The following is a 21816-nucleotide window of genomic DNA, read 5'->3' as shown; positions in this document are numbered from 1 at the left end:
AGGAAGCTAGCTCCGTTTGGGGAGCAGCCCCCAGGAGGGGCGGTCGTGACCAAGGGGGAGGCCCGGATGTAGCAAACCAATGGGCCGACGACCAGACCTTGGCTGCCGTTCTGCCATCCGACCGGTGCAGCCCAGTGCGGAGACTTATTTATTCGGCACCTTCCTGAGGAAATGTTCTGAAATCTTATTAAAGAACTATTAGAGAAGTAAGGCTCTTATTGAAAGCAGATTGGAAATTTTTTAGCCAATTACCCTGAAGGAATTTCAAGTCTTTCAGTTATCCGTGATATTGGGAAAACAAGAGTAGTCCCACAATTTCATTTTAAATGTTACTTTTCACTTACTCTGCTTTATCTGTAAAAATTCTTAATGGTTGCGGAAGGATTACAAGCTCCCAAGTAGAGCGAAAACACTAGCCCAGGCCAGCCGGTCCGGAGCTACTGTCTGGACCACGTGTGCTCAGTCCGGTAGTTCTTCCTGCCAGATGATAAGCATTTCGTAAACGTTTGCTAGAATTTTAATTTTTGTCAAAAGGATTATAGATAAAATTTTATCTTAAAAGAACAGGCCAACATAATCCAGAAAAACATCAGCCCTTTCATGTTAAATTCAAACAACACAGAACTTACTAATTAAACTTTGGAAGAGATTCACTGAAGATGATTCTGGGATGAATTCCACATTCACCTCCCACCCCAGAAAATTGCCACAACTGCTGCAACACAACGTCCGTATTATAGACTCTTGCGTGAGTCGTGGACGGTCTTCAGCCCTCGTGTTCATATCGGTCTTCCTCTTACCTGTCTGATCTGGGAGGGATCAGCACTGTCGGGAGCAGTTGAGTTAGGCATGGCTCCCATCCTTTGACCTCATTTTTCTCACCTGTAAAATTAAATAATATGTCTGCTTCAGACAGGGCCTTGAGGATTAAGGGATAATCAATAATGCATTATAAACCAAAAAGGATTTAAAACGAGACAGGAAGATTGAATCAAGAGGATGGACTAAGAACACATACCTGCTCCACCGTCGCCCCCCCCACCCGCCCCGCCCCCGTTCAGAATCCCCTGAAGTGACAGAAGCAAGTTTCGAAAGATTGTGGAAGGGAAAGCAGATGAAACGAGAGCCTTGAGGAAACCAAATGAAACACCCCCTCCCACCTCCCCCTCTCCCCCCCCCCCCCCGCCATGGAAGAGAAGGGTGCTGTAATGGTGGGGAGGTTTAGGAAGACGTAAAACCATGTCAGTGGCTGTAAACAGGGGCACCAAGGGAATTGATCAAAGACTGCATTTGGAACAGCCAGGCTGGTCTAGCCCTGCTTTCTAACCAGGGATGCTCAGCAGTGCGGTCGTGGTGTTCATTCCCAGGTTACAGCGGGAGCCATGCAAAGCCAGACCTCAGACGGGACCACCCTTTAGGGCAACCAGGAGGTCCAGGGACGGGAAACAAATCACTTGCGTATCCCACCCAGTAGCGTACTCTGTCCCTTTTCCGCAACCACCAGAAGAAAGCTATTTTGAACGAGAGGTAGTGTCCGCTGACAGGCAAACTGAGAATCTCAAATCAGAAAATGAACACCTATCCGTCCAGCATATACTAAGCATTTAAAAAACAGACTCAACAAACTGACAAACCCACACTTTGACAGAACAGAGCCCAAAGAATAGAAGATGGTTGTAAAGCAAGTAATTAAATCTTCATATGGAGACGAATACTGGGAATCCACAAAGGCCAAACCAGTTAGGGAGGCAGGAATTTAAAAATTAAGTATCAGCAAAGGATAAAGAGCAAGCAAGTATGGGAGAAAAAGGGAGACGGGAGGTGGGACCCAGAGCTTCAAAACTGGGGTCACCGGAGTGGGAAAGCTAGAAGGATGAAGGGCCAAAGAGAATTTTGTAAAAGAGAAAATTCAGAAGTTGAAGAAAGACACAAGTTATTACTTACGTGGGAGGGCATGTTAGGTGCCAGGAGAGATGTGAGTGTGACATGAGATGAGGGAGAGAAGCAGAGTCATGATTTAAGAGACTGCCACCACTTTCCTGTTGGAAGGATCTCCTCCGCACTCCGAGCAACAGCTCGAGTAGGATAAACATCCGCTGTGGCATCAGACAGACCTGACTTAGGGCTTTGGTCCTCGCTTGTTCTTGTTCATCCCTGGATAGTTGAGTTAACTTCTCAGACCTCCAATTTTATTGTATATAAAGGAGATACAATAATATCCACTTCGTCGGTTTGTCATGAGGTTAAATGCAAAAGAATATACATATGCGCACACGCATACATGCACACACACAGGTGCACATTGTCGGTGCCCTGTGTATGCCGGGTGAACTAGTAGAGTTAACTCCCCTTTTTTGAGAGTTCATGAACCGCTTTGTAGTCTGACCCCCACTCACCTGTCGCTTCTTTCCTCCTCATTCAGTCCCTCAGCCAGTCATGTGTTACCTTCGTACCTTCCTCTCACCCCCCAACAAACTGAGACTCTGACCCCAAGGTATCTTGGACATGCTTCTGTGTTCATGCACACTTACACCCTACTCTGTGGAAACACATGCTCATCTTTGTTAGTTTCTTGAGAGCAGAGATCACACCTTACTTATTTCTGGATCTCCATTTTTCAGAATGGTGTCTTTCACATAGGAAGTGCTCAAAAGTGTACAGCCACACTTGGGCTTAGTGTTTCCTTTTAATTTTATTTGTCAAGTTTATTCAACAGCCAGAAAATATTAAGTGCCTTTGAATCGTTCCGTCTTGCACCTTGAGAAGTGGGGTAAGAGGAGTGACCTCTTGTTCATCTTTATCCACTAATAACACTTGGTCTTTCTTGTATTGTCTTGGCCATAATTTTTCAACGATTTGCTTACAATTCAGTCAGCACAATTAACAAACTTTACTGAGTTCCTACCTTGTACCAGGTGTTGTTCTCAGGGAGCTTGAGGTATGTATGTCATTGAATAAACCAGCCCCAAGTCCCTCTCTTGTAGAGCTCACAGTTCCATTCTACCAAAAGGACATAGACAGTAAAAATAATAAGTAAGTATATAGTATGTTAGAAAGTGGCAAATGCTGTAGAAAAAAGTAGAGCAGAGTGATACGGATGAGGGTTGCCAGACAGGGAGATTGCAGTCGTGATCTGAACGGACCATGTTGAGATAGTGTCATTTGAGCAGAGACTTGAGGAAGGTGAAGTTAGCCATGCAGATGTCCAGAGGTAAGAGCATTCTAGGCAAAGGGAATAGCCACGAAAAGAATGACTCCACAAACTTTTTTTGACCTGAGCAAACAAGAAACTCTGCTGTCAGCTGAAATCTAGGAAGCTTGGCTGGAGCAGATTTAGGGATAAGATGAGAGGTCCAGTGGAGTCTGGGCCTTGTTAAATTTGAGATGTCTGTTAGACATTGAAGTTGAGGTGTCGAGTAGGCAGTTAACACTTGAATGTGAACTTTAAGAGAGGTTCTTAGATCGGGGCTAGTTTTTGCTATACAAAAACAAAAGAGACTGGACAAAATCACAAGGGAGTTTAGGTCAATAAAGAAGACGAGGACCAAGGCCTGAAGTCTGGAACTCTCCAGCTTTAAGAGGTCTGAGGAAAAGGAGGAACCGACAGGTCATCTGGTGAGGTCTAGCCGGTGACACAGGAAGGAGACCAGGAAATGCAGCAGCCTGAAAACCAAGGAAAGAAAGGATGTCAAGGAAGAGGTCCCTTGTAACAGATGGTGAGCAGTCATTTAAGCACAAGGACTGAGAATTGAGTATTGACTTCAGCCACTTGCGGCTGGGTGGTTCCCTTGATGAAAGGTTTAAGGGGTGTCAGGGCGGGGAGGATGGTTTCAATGGATGTGAAAGGATGATGTACTGGAGGGACGGGGTGAAGCGGGAAAGAGGACGTCATAGAGTGGGAACAGGACACTGAGCGAGGTGGGGAAGGTTTCTGTTATTGGTAATGGCAAGTCTAGGGCGTGACTCCTTTAATGGCTAAAAGAGCCTAGAGCAAGATGGATGGACAAGAGTCGTCCAGGGAATTGAGAGACCAGCTTGTTGGAAGGCTCTTCTGTCCATCTGCTGAAATCCCCACGACTTAGGACAGTGATGCTATTGGGGGATTCCGAGTTGGGTGTGGGTATGGAGGCATGGAGCGCGATGGTACTGGGAGAGGGAAGATGCACCCCCCTTCCTCTGGGCCCAACGGTACATGAGCTGTGGGAGATAAAAACTGGAGAAGGCTGCCCGGAAACAACCCAGGAAATAACTGTCAGCGGAGGAGAATCAAGTTTCCAGTGAGGAAGGAGTGTTCCAAGAGGAGGCTGAGACTATATAGGCAGCTTTGCCAGAGGTGGGCTGTGAATTCCAGGGGGCCCTGGGGGAAGAATTTCAGAGTGGAGTCGGTGCTGAGGGTGGACAGCAGCAGGTGGGCAGGACTTTAGGAGTCCTGGGGATAAGAGCATCCTAGTGGTCAAGAGCTTCCCGAGCTGACATAAAAACCAGCAAGAGGCCTGATGAAGTTGGTTTCAGAGACTTTAAAGTAGAAATTGGTGGAGAGTCTTGAAGAGGTTAAAAGGACAGGGGACAGATCAATGTCAGGATTGCCTTCTTGATCCCACAGAGACAGGGTGATCTGGGGACAGAGGTTCTGTCCTCCTCTTGGACCCCTGTCCGTGGAGAATAGAAGGTCTCAGGAGTGGTAGACTTGGTGCCAGTACTACAGTTTGCTCCTTGACCCCCGTGTTCTCTCCCAGTGTGTGTGTTGGCAGGGGGTTGGTGGGGGGGGGGGGGGGGGCGTTCTAGACGCTGGTTGGTAAAACCAAGAACCTCTGGGAAAGCGAGGAATTCTGCTGCATACCTACACTTCCCTCTACCACTGAGACGGGGTAGAACAGCGGGGAATAAAGGGCCTGGGCAGACGTGGCCATAGGACGAGCAAGGGAAGCCCACTCTTGACCTGTTCAGGGAGCAGCTTCCCTGGATCCCTTTTGATGGGAGTTGATGCGTATTTGGCCCACTCTATTTTCTTACCTACTATTAATGTTATTGTATGCGTCAATGAAGAGATTTTTAGTGTCTTTTCCCTTTTGCCTTATGTTGGGTTTTTAGTTCATCCTTGGGAATTAGGACACATCTCTGGCTGATAGACATTTGAGGTGCACGAGATAAAGCGCTGGCAGAGCAATTCGGTGGAGCGGACAGGTGTACGAGTGGGGCTCAGCTGCTCCCAGCTTCCTGGCTTGACGACAGTCTTGTAATAAATAATCAGAAACTGGGCAAAACGACAGCAGGTGTCAGTTTCCAGTTTTCACCTGTCAAAACTGAGATTGTCTTATCACCAAACCATTGCTGGACCAAATTATGCCACTTCTTATCCTCCTGTTCATGGGAAACATTCCTCACCCCCATTTTTTTTTTTTTTTTTTTTTTTTTTTTTTTTATGCTGAATGGTGTTAGGGCACTTCACAGACAAATTTCGAGTCTGCACTGATGTTCATTACTGCTCAGTCCATTTGATAAAGACTTGGTTTGGTCAAAAAGCTCTTGCTCGACTCCTATGTTGATTAGCTTCAGTGCCTGTCACCGACAGCATCGCATTAAACAGTGGAGGCCTGTCTCAGGAAAGGAAATTCTTGCAGTTCTATGAAGACGTAATTCACTTTGTGCGACTGATAAAATTCTCAAGAACATCAGGGTTTTATTTGTCTAAGGAGCCATTCTGCTGTAACTTCTGACCTTTGGAAAGAGGACCGAGGTTCATTTAATTTAGTGCTGTTTTCCACGAAACATTAGCCAATTTTTTTTTTTTTTTTTTCCCAATAAAATGAGAAGTTATTTTGACTACTTTGTGGCCGACTGCAGTGCATGAGCCATCAAGAATGTCACAGCTGCCCGGGGTCCGCACAGGACCTACACCAGGCCCGTGGCTTGATGGACGGGGGTGCTGAGACAGTGAGCAGGATGCCCCCCCACCCCGGGAGCCCGGCAGGTGGACGCCCAGGTTCACACGCAGATGTTTGACCCATCGTTGACACTGACATTTCAACAGGGCGTTCCTTTCTGAATTTCTGTCCTCAAGATGAAAAAGAGCATTCTACTTAAGCAATTCTCCTATTTAAAGCTGTAAAACCTTAAGAGGGAGGAAAGCAATATTGTCTCTTTCATTCTTGTTTCTGCTGGATTTTTTTTTTTTTTAATGTGAATGTTTCTTTGATGTTTTTTTAGCCAGTCCCTCTTGTTTCCCTCTCGCCATAGATCTGTGTGCTGCCCTGAAGGAAGATTGCAACTGTTGAAAGGGAGGGAGGGAATTTGAGACCAGACAGACAAGTAAAGCAGTTGTAATTCATCACGATCACACGGCAGTGAGTTTCACGTGGACCCTGACTTACATTTCTGGGTGCGAGGAGGGGTCATGGAAACCCCAGACGGGCAAGTGAGACGTTCGGGGAGGGAGCGGGGCAGGTCTGGGTAAACCGCACAGCCCGCCCCCTACCCCTGGCATAGGTCTTCAGCACGTGGTGACGTTGGCACCTGAGCTTCGAGTGTAGGTGCTGTCCCTTCTGAGCTGTGTGACCTGGTGGCTCAGCGTCACTGTGCCTCAGCTGCTTCATGTTCAAGGATGGCGACTCTGTGGAGGTTCAGTGAGATCATGTCTGCAGAGAGGCGGTCAGTGCAGCCCGGGTCTCACTCATCAGAGGCCCTTCCTCCCACACTCCCTTCCTTTCTCCCACGCCCTCGCAGAGTGCCAGTTCTCCATCTGAAGACATTTTTTTAAAACTCTGTAGCCGCACGCAATTCCTCAGAAAAATTACACATTGCCACTTGGTATATAATAGGTCAGCTGTAAGAGCGACCTGCCCTGTTCCTGGGCAATGCTTGAGAAAACCATGGGGCTTAACACAGAACATTCCAGAGAGCGTACGTTCCATCTCCATGCCAGCAGGCTCCCGTCATCACCAGTATGGGACGCTGTTTAATTGGCTAGTGAGGATGTGAGTAAGCCAGGAGAACAAGATCTGACCTATATTTTGCACATGGAGGAGGCATTTGATACGGAGGAATATTCTAGGCTCGGCATTTGGTCAGTGCTTCTTGACCCTGATGGAAGTACTTGTAGACTCCAATTCTGAAGCCTGTTTCTTGCATCCGTGCCTCGTGTGTGCCGTTCCCCCGCCTGCAAGGCCCTTGCCGCCATCTCCTCTCTGTTCCCTCTCCCTACCCCTTGGCTTCCGCCCTCGGGTGCTCAGAGCTGCTTGAGCATTAACGTTGTCCAGGTAGCCACCACGACGCAGCCAATGGTGGGGGCGCACCTCCTCCGTGGACTCCGTCCGTGTAGAGTGGGGCTGTGCTGGGGGGCGGGGGTGGAGGAAAAGCAAGGACAGGGCTGCTCTGGGGAGCCACGCCGACTCTGGGAGATTGGGAAAGTTCCCCAAGGAAGTAACATTGTGGCTAAAGACTGAGTAGCAGGTAGCTTGGAAGGAGAGGAAAGAAGAACATTTCTAGCAGAAGGCGGAGCAGAGGTGAAGGCCCTTGCCCACGCACTTGAGGCAAAAAGGGACACCCCCCCACCCCCCCACCCCCCCCCGTGCTTACCCCTTCCTCCTAGGATCGCCGTGCTGTGCTGCGGCCGTCGGAGCCGATGAGTCTCTGGTAGTGCTCACCTGACAGTGAAGCGTGGGGAGGAGAGCCAGGTGTGGGTTTGACCAACGAGCGTGTCACCTGTCTGTTCTCTGTGAGACTTGAGGCCGGCGCCCTGGCTTTCAGATCTGCAGCATCCTTAGCTATAAAATGGGTATGACACTCATACTCACCTCGGGGGCTGCCGTGAGGACTCCACGGGATCTCGGCAGCTGGCATTCGGCAACACTCACAGCGTGGAGTCTATTATTCATCTTGCAACTTCTTAAGGTGTTAAGCAGCTGAGCTGATCATTTTCCATTTTGATTAGAACTTCTTACTTGATTGCATGGGGTTGGAATAATGAGAATGTTTATTTCCATGACAATCCAGGATAACAAATTCAGGACGATTGTTTCCCTACAAAATTAAGTAGAGTGGGAAAGCGGACAGCCTGAGAGGGTGAGTGGGAGCTCCCCCTTGGATCCTCAAAATAGCGTCATAAACTGCTTATATCTGCCGTGGGTTAGTAATCTAGATTTTTCCATAGGTCTGTTCCTATAAAAAATTACGCCTGATTGAAATATGTTGTGTACGTGTAGCCTCCTTTGCATCGTCTGCAGCAGAATGGCCCTGGTGATGGGCTCCCTCCGACCCCCCGCTTTCTCAAGGACACTGTACGTGAGAACGCAGACGCGCCTGTGCTTTGAAAAGATGCTCGGCCTCATCCTCACCCGCGTGGTGAGGCTGCCGTCACCGGACGGCAGGGAACCCTCCTGCTCTCCTGTCACGACACGGTCATCGTGCCGGCCTCCTGACCGGTAGCCACTTCCTGACAGTGACGGCATAGTCCTGGGGAAACGAAACGTGGAGTCTCAGGCCTTGTTGTAGAGCCCACAGGTCACACAGCATCGGGCTTTCTGGGAGGTTGGAGCTAGAGAGGAAGGAAGGTCCTTGCCTTCTGGTGGACAGAACCCGTGGTTTTCCTCCCTCTGCACCCGCGAGGCGCCTGGCACGGGGCAGCTGCACTTGTCCGCGACCCGCCCGCGGTCTCTGCAGACTCTTCCTCCAGGACGGTCTTGGTATCCGTCACGCGCAAGAGGCGCTCACTCCGTGCTCACTGGCCACTTGCTGTGGCTCAGGTGTCAAACACAGTTATGAGGCATTAAAGTTGGAAACCTTTGGTAACTGTTTTAGAATACTTCACTGAATGTGATTCAGACTCACAGCCAAGTCATTTTCTCCTGCGTTTTCATCTTTATTTACGTTTTTATTTCTTGCGTGTTTTGTTCATTGCAGTGGTGCTGATTACTATGATTACGGACATGGACTCAGTGAAGAGACGTACGATTCCTACGGTGAGTACCTGGCCAGAGTGAACCGGAAGCAGAGCGGGGGGATGGTCCCAGAAACACCTTCAAGATCTTAACGGAGGAGAACGTACCTCCTAAAGACGTTTTGACCGAAACAGCAGCTTCCTCTCCGTTCGTCTGTACATATCTAGCTATTTTCAGAAGCTCCTTTAAGATTTAAATTTAATATTTAAAGAGGACCAAATACTCATAGAAAATTGCATAGATTCACATCCTCAACTTAGATTTTCTGTTTGGGTTGATTGCCATGTGCTGATTTTCTCAATTATGGAATCATTTGCCAAACTGCAGACACTTGAAAGCGTGGCGCTTTTTGAAGTGTCTTCGCTTCTTGACAGTAAAGGAAAATGAAGTCATTGAGTCTGCAGCTCTAAAACGATTCTCCCACCCCCATCTTCATATTTTAATTCCTCTCCGATCGCAAATGCTCTGAAAACATCACTGTGGGAGTCCTTCCATAAAGGTTACCAAAGCACTGAGCCAGGGACAGGACGTCAGGCCCTCTCTCCAGCTTGCGGGGAGACAGCTAAACCCGTCTGAGTTCAGTGGGAGCTGGTAGAGATGCAGGAGAATCCGCGTCCGAAGTCTCAGTGTGCAGAAGGAGGACAGGTTTAATTAAAAGAATTGGCGGCAGCAACATAATGATAGTAAGAAGCTCCTTTGCCGGAGGGCAAAGAGATCAGAGAACAGGAGGCTTCAATCAGTTGCAAAGCTCTGATAAAATGCCTGGTACCCAGCGCAAGTGAATCAGGATTCTGGTTAATGGATGTTCTGACATTTCTCTGAACATAACTGAAAAACCATTTTCCGGTGTTCCTTTTGAAGTGCGTTTTGTTAGATCACCTGCCCCCAAGCTGTGATGACCTCACCTTGGATTTTTTTTTTTTTTTTGTTATTTGTAACAAACACTTAAGAGAAATACCTTGGTTTGCTGGATGCGGTCCGCTTAAATTGATGCAAGTTAGCTTGAGGGAGTGACGTTGATTGCATGTTTGTATCAAAAGAAGAGGTCATTTTAAGTGTTTTTCCTTCACAGCCTTTTTAAATTGGTCTCAGTGGACACATGGCTTTTCACTTGCCGTACGTTGCCGCAGAGACGTTAACCATTTGCTGGCAGAGACTTGTGACGACTGGGTGACAGTGCTGGGGTTGAACAGGTGTTTAGTTTCAGAAGGTCTAGATCACGGATGCCTCTCGTTACTCCAGACCCGTTTCTGGGATGGAGGTAGTGGTATGATGCCTGACAACGAACATTCCGTCACTAGGTGTATTTCGTATCCGGGAAGAATTGTCGGGGCGTTCGCATTCCACCCAACACAGCTGTGCTCCACCGAAGTCTCCGTGGAAGGGCCCGGGAGACATGGCGTCGGCGATTCTCTTTCCCTCCCCATCCCCTCGTTGCTCTTTGTGTTTGTCTCCTTTTGCCCGCACACATTTTTGTCTGCGTTTTCTATGTTTTTGCTGTGAAAAGAAATCTGAGTGGGGGCCCCTGGGTGGCTCGGTACGTTGAGCATCCGACTCGGCTCAGGTCACGATCTCACGGTTCGTGGGTCGGAGCCCCGCGTCGGGCCCTGTGCTGACGGGACGGCTCGGAGCCCCCGGAGCCCGCTTCGGGTTCTGTGTCTCCCTGTCTCTCTGCCCCTCCCCCGCTGGCACTCTGCCTCTCAGTCTCAAAAGTAAACCCTAAAAAGAAAGAAAGAAAGAAGTTTAAGTGATCCTCTTCCCATTCTCTTTCCCATTCAGAAGCATCTTGACGTTTAGCAAAAGGCAGTTCCCTTTGCCGGTTGAGCTTGTGAGCTTTGGCTAAATGAGTGGCCCAAAGGCAAGTTCTTGCGAAGTCGGTTGCCATTGAAGACACAAAACTCATTTTTCTTCCCATGCTGTTAGGTTTTGTTAAGGGGACAACCATTTTCCATTGTGTCTGTGATTTTTTTTTTTTTTTTAAGTAAATACCGTTGGTTTTTTCCTAGTGCGTCAGGGATATATATGTCTTCAATATGACAGCTACCGTTGGTTCAAGGGTTAAGTTAGATTCTGAAAAATGAAGCCAGCGGGATCCATGGCAGTGATCTAATTGTGATTCGTCTTGCTGATTTTAGGGCAAGAGGACTGGACTAACTCAAGACACAAGGCACCTTCAGCGAGGACAGCAAAGGGCGTCTACAGAGACCAGCCATATGGCAGATACTGATTGTACTGTCTGATGTTGTGAAATAGCCAATCTCCACCAGTCCTGTATACTGTTCAAAGTAATTTTTTTCTATGAACAATCCCTTTTTAAATAAATCAAAATGCTTAAAATCTGAATGGATGGAACTTTAAAACTACTTTGTTGAAACATCAACCTGGGCAGAAAAAAGGAAAAAAAAAAAAAAAAAGACATGTAAAATTTTGTTATTTCCAGTCTGTATATGAAAAAAATAGGTCATCAAAAGGAAAAAAAATAACTTTGATTAACTAGTGTTAAACAAAAAAATAGGTTTACTAAATATGTTAATCCATCCTTTTAACATAAGCCTCACCTTTCATTTTAAAGGTTTCCATAGAAATTTAGTTATTTTATCTTTCAGCCATATGCTAGTTTTTTTTTTTCTCTTGCCAACATGCGTAAAAAGGGAAGCCAATTACAAGTGCAAATAATGTGGTATTCTTTTGTAACTCAAGTCTTGAAATGTTCTGTAGTGTTAAGCAAAGTCTCCTCTTGCTTGATACTAAATAAACTTTTGAAAGAAATTTCGTGTGTGTGAGCTAACAATTTCATGTTTTGCTTATTTAAAAAGGCCTTCATAAATAGTTGTAAACAGGGAAAGAGTTCATTTAACAACGCTTGTCATAAAAGGGTTCACACTAAACATTGTACAACTTACTTAAAAAATGGTATAAAATTAAATGTACCATTCTCTACTCACCGTAGATTTAAATGTTGTTTAAAGAGTCCAAATGGTTATCAAGCTGCGTGAGTGACACGTTAAACCTACGCACAACCAAATCTTGTTTAAAAACTGGTTTTAAAAGAACTATACTGATTTTCTGAAAAACCTGTGATCAGTTTTCATCTTGTTGAGCGTTTTTTCACTAGTGCAACTTTGGATTTTTTATGAGAATTTTGGTACCTTAATGAACACCTCGCTCCATGCTGGAAGCAATAAGCACAAAGCTTTTAAAGACACTGACTTGACTAATTGAGTCGCACTCGCCAAGGCTGAGGATGTGTAACCCTTAAACGGTCTTCATTGTCAAAGGTAAATAAATCAAATAAGATTTTAATCTCACTTAATTTATCTTAATATAACTAATAAAACCAGGGAGATTACAACTTAGCAAGTTTCATTATCCATTTTAGAGAGGTTTGAAGATCACCTAAATTCTCATTTTAAAAAGTTTAATTTGTTTTAGTAATCTAAAAAGCCTTAGTTCAGTCAGTTTAATTGGGGCCAATTATTCCCTATTAAACAAATGTAAAACCTCATAACTAGTGGTTTGTAATACGTTATTTGGTTAGTAATTGAGGGCACTTCTTAAAACTGACAAATATTTAATAAAGTTATTCTTTTAATCGTTTGGGTTAAGTTTTTTTTTTTAATTGTAGATGATATAAAATGTTTAGTTTTTATTTCTTAAGAGATTTCCTTCTCTTTGAGTAAAAAGGCCTTTTTTGTTTGTTTGTTTGTTTGTTAGGAAATGTCAGCCATCTTGGGAAGTCAAAGGAACTGGTTGTGCCCGGGGAGCAAACAAAGGTACGTGCCTTTTGTTCCAATTATTTTGATGTGTTGCGGAAGATGAAGACAATTTCATGCTTATCTAAAGTCACATGGAAAATATCCCATGCTGGTTCCTATTACCAGCACTAGTGATTACCGCGAATTAACTCCTCCCGTCAGCAAAGAAGCTTCCTGAACGTGAACAAGTCAGACCCAGTCAGCTTTGGTTGTGATGCACAAGGCAGAGACACCGGTCGTCCCACTATTTATTAATATTTGGATTACTTTCTTCGGTAAAAAAATACGTTTAGTCAACCATATGAAAAAATTTCCAAACTATTAAGGAAAAGAAAGCAGTTTATCAAGCCTAACGTATAATATGATCCCAGTGTTATTTTCTAAAAACGGACCGTGTGGCAGGACACCTGGGTGGGTCAGTCGGTTCAGCGTCCGACTCTTGTTGTCAGCTCAGGTCTTGATCTCAAGGTTGTGAGTTCAAGCCCTGCATTGGGCTCCATGCTGGGTGTCGAGCCTGATTTGAAGGAAAAAAAAAAAAAAAAAATTGTGTTCTCTCTATATATTTACAGGCAAAAAATTACACTGATAGGCTGCAGATTTTTGACAATACGTATCCTAGGGCTTCTGAAAGTATGATTCTGTGTGTGTGATTTTCCTTTCTGATGTTGCAAAACAAACTATTTTATAAATAAGTACTATAAAGTGTGTTTTATGAAATTGCATAATTCTTTTAAAAATGTAGGGATCTGTGAGGGAAATGTATCATTAGTTTTGGTCTCACCATATTCTCGTGTTTTTCTGAACCATCAGAAACACTGCTACTTAAGCTCTTATATTCCCAGAGAGTCTTAGGTTTTAAAAGTATTTGTATCTGAGCTCTGCCCTTCCTGTGTACCTTGGGACAGCAGCTCAATGAGAGTGATGCTTATCTCATATAGTTGTTACTAAGAATTAAGTGAGGGGCGCCTGGGTGGTGCAGTCGGTTAAGCGTCCGACTTCAGCCAGGTCACGATCTCACGGTCCGGGAGTTCAAGCCCCGCATCAGGCTCTGGGCTGATGGCTCAGAGCCTGGAGCCTGTTTCCGATTCTGTGTCTCCCTCTCTCTCTGCCCCTCCCCCGTTCATGCTCTGTCTCTCTCTGTCCCAAAAATAAATAAATGTTGAAAAAAAAAAAAATTAAAAAAAAAAAAAAAAAAAAGAAGTGAGCGAATGTTAAAGGGTGTTTTGTAACCTGGAAAGTCATACAGTAACGTGAAGTGTAATTGTGAATTGTGTAATTGTGAATTGTGTAATATTTAATCAGTATTGGAAATAGCTGAGCGTTTTTCCCCTCCACTGGCCAAAATTAGCCTGAAATCAAATTACTGTTAGGAAGAGGATAGTTCTTTTTAGTCTCAAGGACCAAAATAAAGTTTTGGGGTTTGGGTTTCTGAGGGGTGGGGAGAGTCTTTTCTTGCACAAAAATGTGACACAGAACACATTTTTTTTCAATGTATAGTGTTACACTGAAGGTTGTCACTACTTTCCTTCCATATTAAGTAATTTTGGAGGGGGGATTAGCACACTGAATAATAAATGTAGGTTTATTAAGTGAGGGATTAAAGATCGGTCCCCAGAAGGTAAACCCCCAGGCTTACCCCCTCTTCACAGCTAAGTCTTAGGAATTATTGTTCAATTTTATGTTTATTTTCATTTTTTTAAAGAACCCATAGCTCCCCTGGCCTGTAAAAAGGGATTGTGAGCCAGAAAGATCTGGAACCACCAGGAATGCTATCAGACAAGAAGCCTCCTGCTTGGCCTCAAGGGCTTCCTGTACTTGGCACGTACCTGCCAAGCCTTCTCTCTCCCTGTTCCTCTGAAGTAATTTGGAGGGCGATGGAAGGGGTGGACTATAACCATACGTGCTGGCCCCCGCTCCTTCGCCCACGGAAAACCAGGCCCGTTCTCCAGGACGTGGCCTGGTGCCCTCCCTTCTGTGGCCACCATCCCTCGGCCCTCTCTGGATTCGGTTGGTACTTCATCGTTTCAGCGTTGATGTCACAGGACTTAGATTGGCTACAAGTTGCTGTTGCGACCACACACGAGCTTATCACTCTCAGTAAGTGATTTCACTGAATCCTTAAAGCTTTAAGAAGGTGAGTGTCATCCCCTTCTTACAAAGGAAGACACTTAAGCTTCTAGAGGTGAAATCACTCACATCAACTCACACACCCTGCAACGTGTAGAGCCAACGTTGAACCGTCGCGTCCTGTCCAGAGTCTGTGTTGTTGGTGGCCATCACACTGTCGCTCCTCTGGACGAGCACTGACTCCCCCGTTGGACTAAAGGCCGTTTCAGAGCAAGGGCTACTCTTTATGTTACCTTGTATCCCTGGAAGTGACTCCCACAACACTGAGCATTAGTTCGATGTGATTGAGAAGTACTCCCCGCTCTGGCTCTCTTCCACCTCTGCCCCAGATTCCCTCCTGGAAAATTTCCTTGACTGCGTTTAGGCTCTGAATCTTCTTATATTCAGGAGATGCCTTGTTGATCCGCTATCAGTATTCATTCAGGTCCACTGACCCAACCTCTGCTGTGCTGCAGACACTGTGCTGTGGGACGTCGTCCCGTCCCCGAAGACGCAACAGCCTGCGGGGGAGGTGGTCGAGGAGGGTGTCGGTCGGACAGAGGCAGGCGCGTGGAAGAGAGACGCTCCTGTTAGGTGGGTGGGTGGAGGTGGGGCGGGTACCAGCAGGGGAATTGGCACCAGTAGCAGAGAACCTGACCACATGGGGGAAGGTGTTCTTGGAAGCACTCCGGCCCCAGCTCCGTCATCTACCGGCTTTATGACCTTGGTTAGGTTACTGAACCTCTCTCGACTGCAGCTGCAGTGGCAGTTTCCCCACCCATAAAATGGCACAGTAATGAGACACCCACCTCAGTGTCGCTGTATAAGGACAAGAAACGTGCGCGGCACTAACATAAGTGTTTGCTCTTGCTTGTTGCCTTATGTAAGTACTTGGAGCTATGAAAAAGCACGATTATCTAGGAAATCAGTTATGTTGGGCAATCAGAGAAAGCAGCAGGCGATGCCGTCTGGGTAGGCACGAGACGCGTGGTGAGGGGCCTTGCGGTTCCTGCTAAGAAGCTTAGACGCGCTGACCCCATTTTCAGTAATAATATCCTCCTCATCTCCAAACTTGCCCTACTCCAGCCCCCGAGGCAGAGAAAGTGCCTTGGGCATCTCCGTTCCAGCAAGAACTTTGTAGGAACCTGTTTGCACGGGCTGTCGATCCGATATCCGGACATACTGTCTTAAACACAGGGCCCTACCTTTCATCCTGGACCTCCTCTCCACAGAGTAAGGGCTTATCAGGAAGACCATGAATCGGAAAGAGTGGTCGGAGGATCAGTAGGATTCCTAACACACAGTGTCAGGGGTGGTAGGAGGAGTTAGCAGAGAGCAAACAAAACACCCGCTCGTGTCAATAGTATTACAGTTCAGACAGTCTAGCTCATTGGTTTCACTCACAATTAGACAGTGACTCTGCTCTGGCCAGTGTGTACAGAGAAACGAATCCCAGAGTCTAAACCGAATGATTTGGAGAAAAAAATAAAAATGTAATCAGAAGTCTAAGTAACCAAAACGTAAGCCACTTGATACGATTTAGGTCATGAATATAAATAACAAAGTTTGTTACTTTCTATGCAGATAGTGTCTACTGCTTATACCCGTCAATGTCTTATACAGATAGAAAGGGAAAAATAAAACCATCACTGTGTTTGAAATAACAAAATCTACCTTGTCTTGATTCTGTTTCCATCTCTGAGATGGGTTGTAGGACATTTCCCGGTCTGACTTGCATCCTCCTCTTGTCTAATCCAACTGATTAGATTCTCAGTGGGATTCTGTTTCAGTGATGAGCACCTAGTCCTGAAGTTGTTTTTCAGATCTTTGTGTGATGAGCCCCTCAGTGGCTCCCTTGGCTTTCAGGGTAAAGCTCAGATCCCTGGCTCTGAACACAAAGCCCGGCCCCATCTTGGTCCTGCCTCCCGGCTGCTCCAGCAGGCTCTCTACCCCTCCCTGCCCTGCTCCAGCACTGCTCTCCCCCCCACCCTACCCCACCCCGCCCTCCTCCGGTCTTGCTACTGAACATCCCTCACAGTGCTTTCCTGTCCTCCTCTGCCTGAGTCACATTTCCTCGCCCCTCCCTCTCACCCAGCTCTTGGCACAGCTAGTCGTTAGGGTCTGTCCAACTTTGAAGTGAACCGTGAAGCTTGGCCTTGCCGGGGAAGCCTCCTTGGCACACGGTCTCCACATCAGGCCTGGGTGTGGGATCCCCGGGGGTGGAGAACCCTTGTAGCTGCCCGAATTCTGCAAAACAGTGTCCCTCGAGGGGCCATTCACTTTCCTTTACACCCACCCTCCGACCGGCGTAGAAACATCTTTCATGTATGGACCATGTCTTGTGCCCACGAAGCGGCAGGTGAACAAGCAGTCAGATACACGAGCGAACCTGATGAATTGAGGCGGCACGGTGTCTCTGCAGCACGGGAGACGGGACAGGACGTCCTTGGTCTCACCGGGCGGAGTCAGTCACCCTTCCATTTGCAGAGAATTTAACAGGTTTAAAAAATATATTTTGTTTAATGTTTGCTTTTGAGAGAGACAGAGAGACCGAGTGAAGCAGAGGAAGGGCAGAGAGAGAGGGAGACACAGAAGCCGAAGCAGGCTGCAGGCTCCGAGCTGTCAGCCCAGAGCCCGACGCGGGGCTCGAACTCATGAACTGCGAGATCATGACCCGAGCCGAAGTGGGACGCTTAACCGACTGAGCCACCCAGGTGCCCCTAAACAGGTTTTAATCATCTACATCATTCAGATGTAGATCTAGATGCATAAAAGTATCTTTTGACCACCACTACTGGCAAGATCCAGGCCTTACGTCCCCTGTCTGCTACCTCAGAAGGTCCCTCGTACCTGACAGGCCACTAAAAGGGGAGACGGACTAAGTGAGCAGGCGCAAAAGCCCTTGTGACGTGAGCAGGGCTCCCAGAGCTAGGTCTCTGTCCTGTTTGTTGATGCATCTGTCTTCCCGCAAACACGGAACCGTGTCTTGTTTGACTGGTTCATCCAGGTGCCAGCATGGTCCCTGGCACACGGCAGGGGCTGCTGACATGCTCCACAAGGAGCGAGCGAGTGAGTGGGGGGAGCCTGTGCCTTTTCAAACACCAGCACTGAGCACTTGGCACTCTTACGAGTTTGCTTTCTCGGTGAAAATGAGATTAAGTAACTTCTGTGACCACTGGCTTTTTCAGTGGGAAATGCGAAGTCGGGAAACCAAAATATGGCCTGTATTTAATAGGTACTCCATGTGCTTGGTACAAAATCTAAAATTCCGAAGGATAGAATGCAAAGTTGATCTTCTTTCCCACCCGTACCCCAAACACCCACCTGTTTGCATGGTTTTTTGTGTATTTGTCCATTTTTCCAGAGATAGTCTGTGCATAAGCAAAGCATAGGTTTCTTTTCTAATTGTTGCTTTTTTACATACAGAACAGTGCGCTGTTTTCTACGTCCCTCATCTCACTTTAGAGTATAGCTTAGAATTCATTTTCTGTCATTTATACTGTAAAGCTGCCTTTTTCTTTCCATTGGCTGAATGGTCTATATATATGAACTAACTATTCTAATTTAAACAAAGATTGACAGACATGCAGTTCACCTCCCGTATTTTACGCCCACTAAAGACTGTGCTAGAAAGCAGAGCCCTGCATCTCTGTTATCGTGCACGTTTGTATACGTCTTCGGGAATGAATTTCTGAGCCAGGTTCGTTAAGTCTTTGCATATTTTAGGAATATTACTGCGTGGTTCTCTACGGACGTAACGGTGTCCCTGATTATGCTTTTCTGGGGGAAACTTGAACTCCGACTGCCACGTGCGTTCTTACCGTATACAACCGTTAGCACGGAAAACTCCTCTACTCAAAACGGGTTTGAAAGGGTCTCTGACGCCCAGCATGGCGACTGGCACGCCGTGGGTTGGATCCCTGTGCGGACAAGTGAGGCTGTGGGCCTCCTCCCCCTGCCCAGCCTGAGCAGATTGGCTCCGAGGGCCGCCCGCGGTCTGGGGGGCCCACGAGGGTACCTTGAAGTGTCCTCGCCCACCCTTCCTTGTTCATCCTGACAGTACGTCGGGATCTTCCCTCTCCCTTTTTGCCAAAAGAACCCTTTTTCCCATTCGCTCTGAGAGTACTGGCTGCTGGCACTCGATTCAGGAAATACTGATTAACCAGACCACACCCCAGCCGATAGATCTACTGCATTCGATGTTTACCTTGTGCATGCAGCATTAGCCTTTAAATCCGGTTTGCCCTGGTCAGTCGTAGCACGTGCGGGTGGCCCGTGTGGCTCACCGTCCCTGGCCCCACGCAGTAATAACAGGCTCTGCGAAGGCAGAGGCCATGCAGAGGAAACGGTGGCGAACTCTGTGAGGGAGGGCAAGGAGGCCGAGGTTTCACAGAGAAGTGGACACCGGCATGGAGCTTTCTAGAGCTCAGTTGAGATCTCGAAGCAGGGAGAAGAATGTCGGGTGTTAACGGGCTGGTGCAGGCGGGAAGGCGGACGTTGGTGACCCCACGTGGGCACGTGAGCAGGTGCCCGAGCCGGCAGAGCAATGGGGGATGCTGGAGCGCTGGGAAGGACCAGGTCATAGGGCACCAAGAGCAAACAGTGTGGTGGTGACGGGTCCCTGGGGCCAGACGTGTGTGACCAGAGCTGTGGAGTAGAGTGACGGCCACTTCTCCGTTGTGATTGGGTGACTTTCGTTCCCTCTCGATTGCCACTGGGTTTGTTTGAAATCATGGTTGTATAATATATAGCACATCAAAATATATTCTTTGGCGTTAATGAAAAACTTGTAAATATTTCTGAAAGTTGGGTCTCATCTCAGACGACAAGAAGTCAAGGACTATCCCGTCAGTGTGTTCCTGTGGGGACCCATGTCACATTTTGGTATTAGAGTTCCATGTAAAACAAGGCATTGCCATTCTGAAATCAGACCCATAAATGTCGCGTTGGAGAGTATTTTGATTCTCACCATACTAGTTAACCATTCATCTGCCTTACTAAACACAAATATTTTATGTTCTTAAATTTCTGTTATTTTGTTTTGCCTCGTCTTCCATTAACATCCTTATTTCTCCCAAGTTTCAGCTTGCCTGCTTCCTCTGCCTAAATCCCACCACCCCCAGCAGAGCGTAGATAATTATTAGTTTCTTGATGTCCACAAATATATTTCATTTTCCTCTCTTTCAGGGACTTTCCTTCAAGTTGTGGACTGCTTACGAATTGTCAACTCACCAACGTGCCTAGTCAGTAAATGAATTCGCTTGGGAGCTTGAAAATCGTCTTAATTTTTTGTTTCACAATTTTATGTCCTGTGAAATGTTTTTATAAAATGGTATGCCTTTTTAATTTGGAAAGCCTGTTTTAAAAAAGGGAAGGGAAATCCCGTCTTATTTTGTGGTCTCCCAACAACGAACAAATGATCTGTGTATCACTTAATAAAGGCTGTCCGTTTCAGTCTCGTCCACTTGAAAATAAACTAGAAAAACAAAGTGTTGTTATTTCAGGAAGGTCTAGATTGTGCACACTAGAGAACCCTGTATGGCTGCCCCTCGCTGCCGAGGTCAGGATTCTACACATATTCCAGATTCGAAAACAATGTCTCTGTCTCCGTGATGGAGCACGAAACGTGGGCGTGTCCTGACAGAAAGGAAAGCTGATTTTCATGCCTCTCTTGTAGTTTGTTACGGAGCGTGAAGGTCCCAGTCCCTGTGGACAGGATTATTCTGCTCGTCCTCTTTCCTTCATTTACTGGTGCATCGTGATTTTAATTCAATATGCCCCGGGAGAATGTTTCATTCCTTCTGCCGGAAGCTCACGCAACATGCTTCCCAGTCTTGGAATTTCAAGAAGAGTCTTGTGCGCTGTGAAAAGTGTCCGTCTCCTCCCTCGAAGACACGTTTCCTCAAGGCATTAGCTTTGACGGTGCGTTCCACGTGGGGAGCATCGTGTTAACCACAGAATAACTTCTGATAAGCTCGCATTTCCTGATCCTCTCATGATGCACCCTAAAAACACGATTCTCCTCTACTCCTGTAGGCAGTCGTGCCGTTGCATTTGCCGGATCGACATTTGTGCAGCTCGGGAGTGCCAGGCTTGGGAAAGTTCTGTTCTGGAGAGGGTGCGGTGGGTGCGGTGGGTGGGCGCCACGGCCCGGAGGCTGAGTACCCAGCAGCGCGCTCGGGAAGGCGGGGCGCGGTGACGGTGGGATCCGGGGACCCTGTTGTTTGAAATTAAACAAACAAACAGGAACCGTAGAACATAAGCCAGATTGTTGTAAATGGAAAAGAAGTTGAGCTTCCTTGTTCGTTGCAGCCTCTCCCCTGCGGAGTCGGTGATGTCAGCCATACGCCTGCAAATAAGAATCCCAGGGATTCAAACTTTCCAACGCCCCCTCCACCTGTCCCCTTGTCCCGGCTCCCGCTCTTGCTACCATAATCTTGGCCTCTTATTTTCCCGCCTCCGTTGCTTAATTCATTAAACGCATAGTCGTCAAAAATCTCGCCTATGCTGGGCACCGCCCTACACGCGAGAGCGGGCGGAGAACAAATCAGGGAGCCCGTCCTCCAGAAGCTTCCTTTTTCAGTGGGAGGCGACAGGCCATCAGCCACAAACCCAGAGAGAGAATGCCAGGTGGTGACAGTGCTGTTGAGGAACTTGAGAGCACAGTCATGGGGGGCGGGGGTTAGACTTTAATTTGTGTGGCAGAGGAATCACAGGGTGACCTTTTAGCAGAGTCCTAGCAAAATAAACAAGTGAGCCACATCAAGACCTCACCCAGCATGTGCAAAGATCCTGAGGTGGGAACGTGCTTGGGAGCTTGAGCGGCAAGGATGCCAGCGCAGAAGTGATAGAATGACCAAGGGGCAAAGAGGACTGCAGTGAAATCAGGGTGGCGGCTGGGGACCAGAGCATGCGGGGCCACCTTTGGGCTTTATTTCAGTGGGAGGAGGAGTTTGAACCCAAGAGCAGCGTGACACAATGTGTGTTTTCACAGGATCACTTTGGCAACCGTCTTGAGA

General features: G+C 47.1%; 1 protein-coding gene and 1 long non-coding RNA gene across 7 annotated transcripts in view; one reads left to right on the top strand and one right to left on the bottom strand.

Annotated features, from left to right (window-relative positions):
• The window catches only part of KHDRBS3 (KH RNA binding domain containing, signal transduction associated 3), a 192855-nt gene extending 172604 nt beyond the window's left edge, over window positions 1–20251 (top strand). For 3 of the 5 annotated variants that reach the window (XM_086695314.1, XM_086695315.1, XM_025922862.2), the window contains exons 8-9: window positions 8899–8957; window positions 11072–11705. In XM_086695314.1, the coding sequence (XP_086551440.1) occupies window positions 8899–8957; window positions 11072–11163 (151 nt within the window). In that variant the 3' untranslated portion in view covers window positions 11164–11705. Of the gene's footprint in view, window positions 1–8898; window positions 8958–11071; window positions 11706–12650; window positions 12710–14393; window positions 14789–19984 lie in introns of those variants that run through there. The other 2 variants (XR_015246705.1, XR_015246704.1) reach the window with 2 other exon arrangements.
• LOC147571805 (uncharacterized) lies at window positions 578–8892 on the bottom strand. 2 transcript variants are annotated; one of them, XR_015246707.1, is made up of 3 exons: window positions 7576–8892; window positions 1945–2181; window positions 578–882 (listed from the first exon to the last, which is right to left on the bottom strand). It is a non-coding gene; the product is annotated as an uncharacterized LOC147571805 (long non-coding RNA). The 2 variants fall into 2 exon arrangements; XR_015246706.1 differs by having other exon boundaries at window positions 7794–8892.
• Window positions 20252–21816: the final 1565 nt, after the last annotated feature.

This window comes from Puma concolor, chromosome F2 (assembly GCF_028749965.1).
Source record: "Puma concolor isolate L17-30 chromosome F2, mPumCon1.1.hap2, whole genome shotgun sequence".
NCBI lineage: Eukaryota > Metazoa > Chordata > Mammalia > Carnivora > Felidae > Puma > Puma concolor.
Note: the sequence above shows the minus strand (reverse complement) of the source record. Positions and strands in the feature narration are given on the sequence as shown.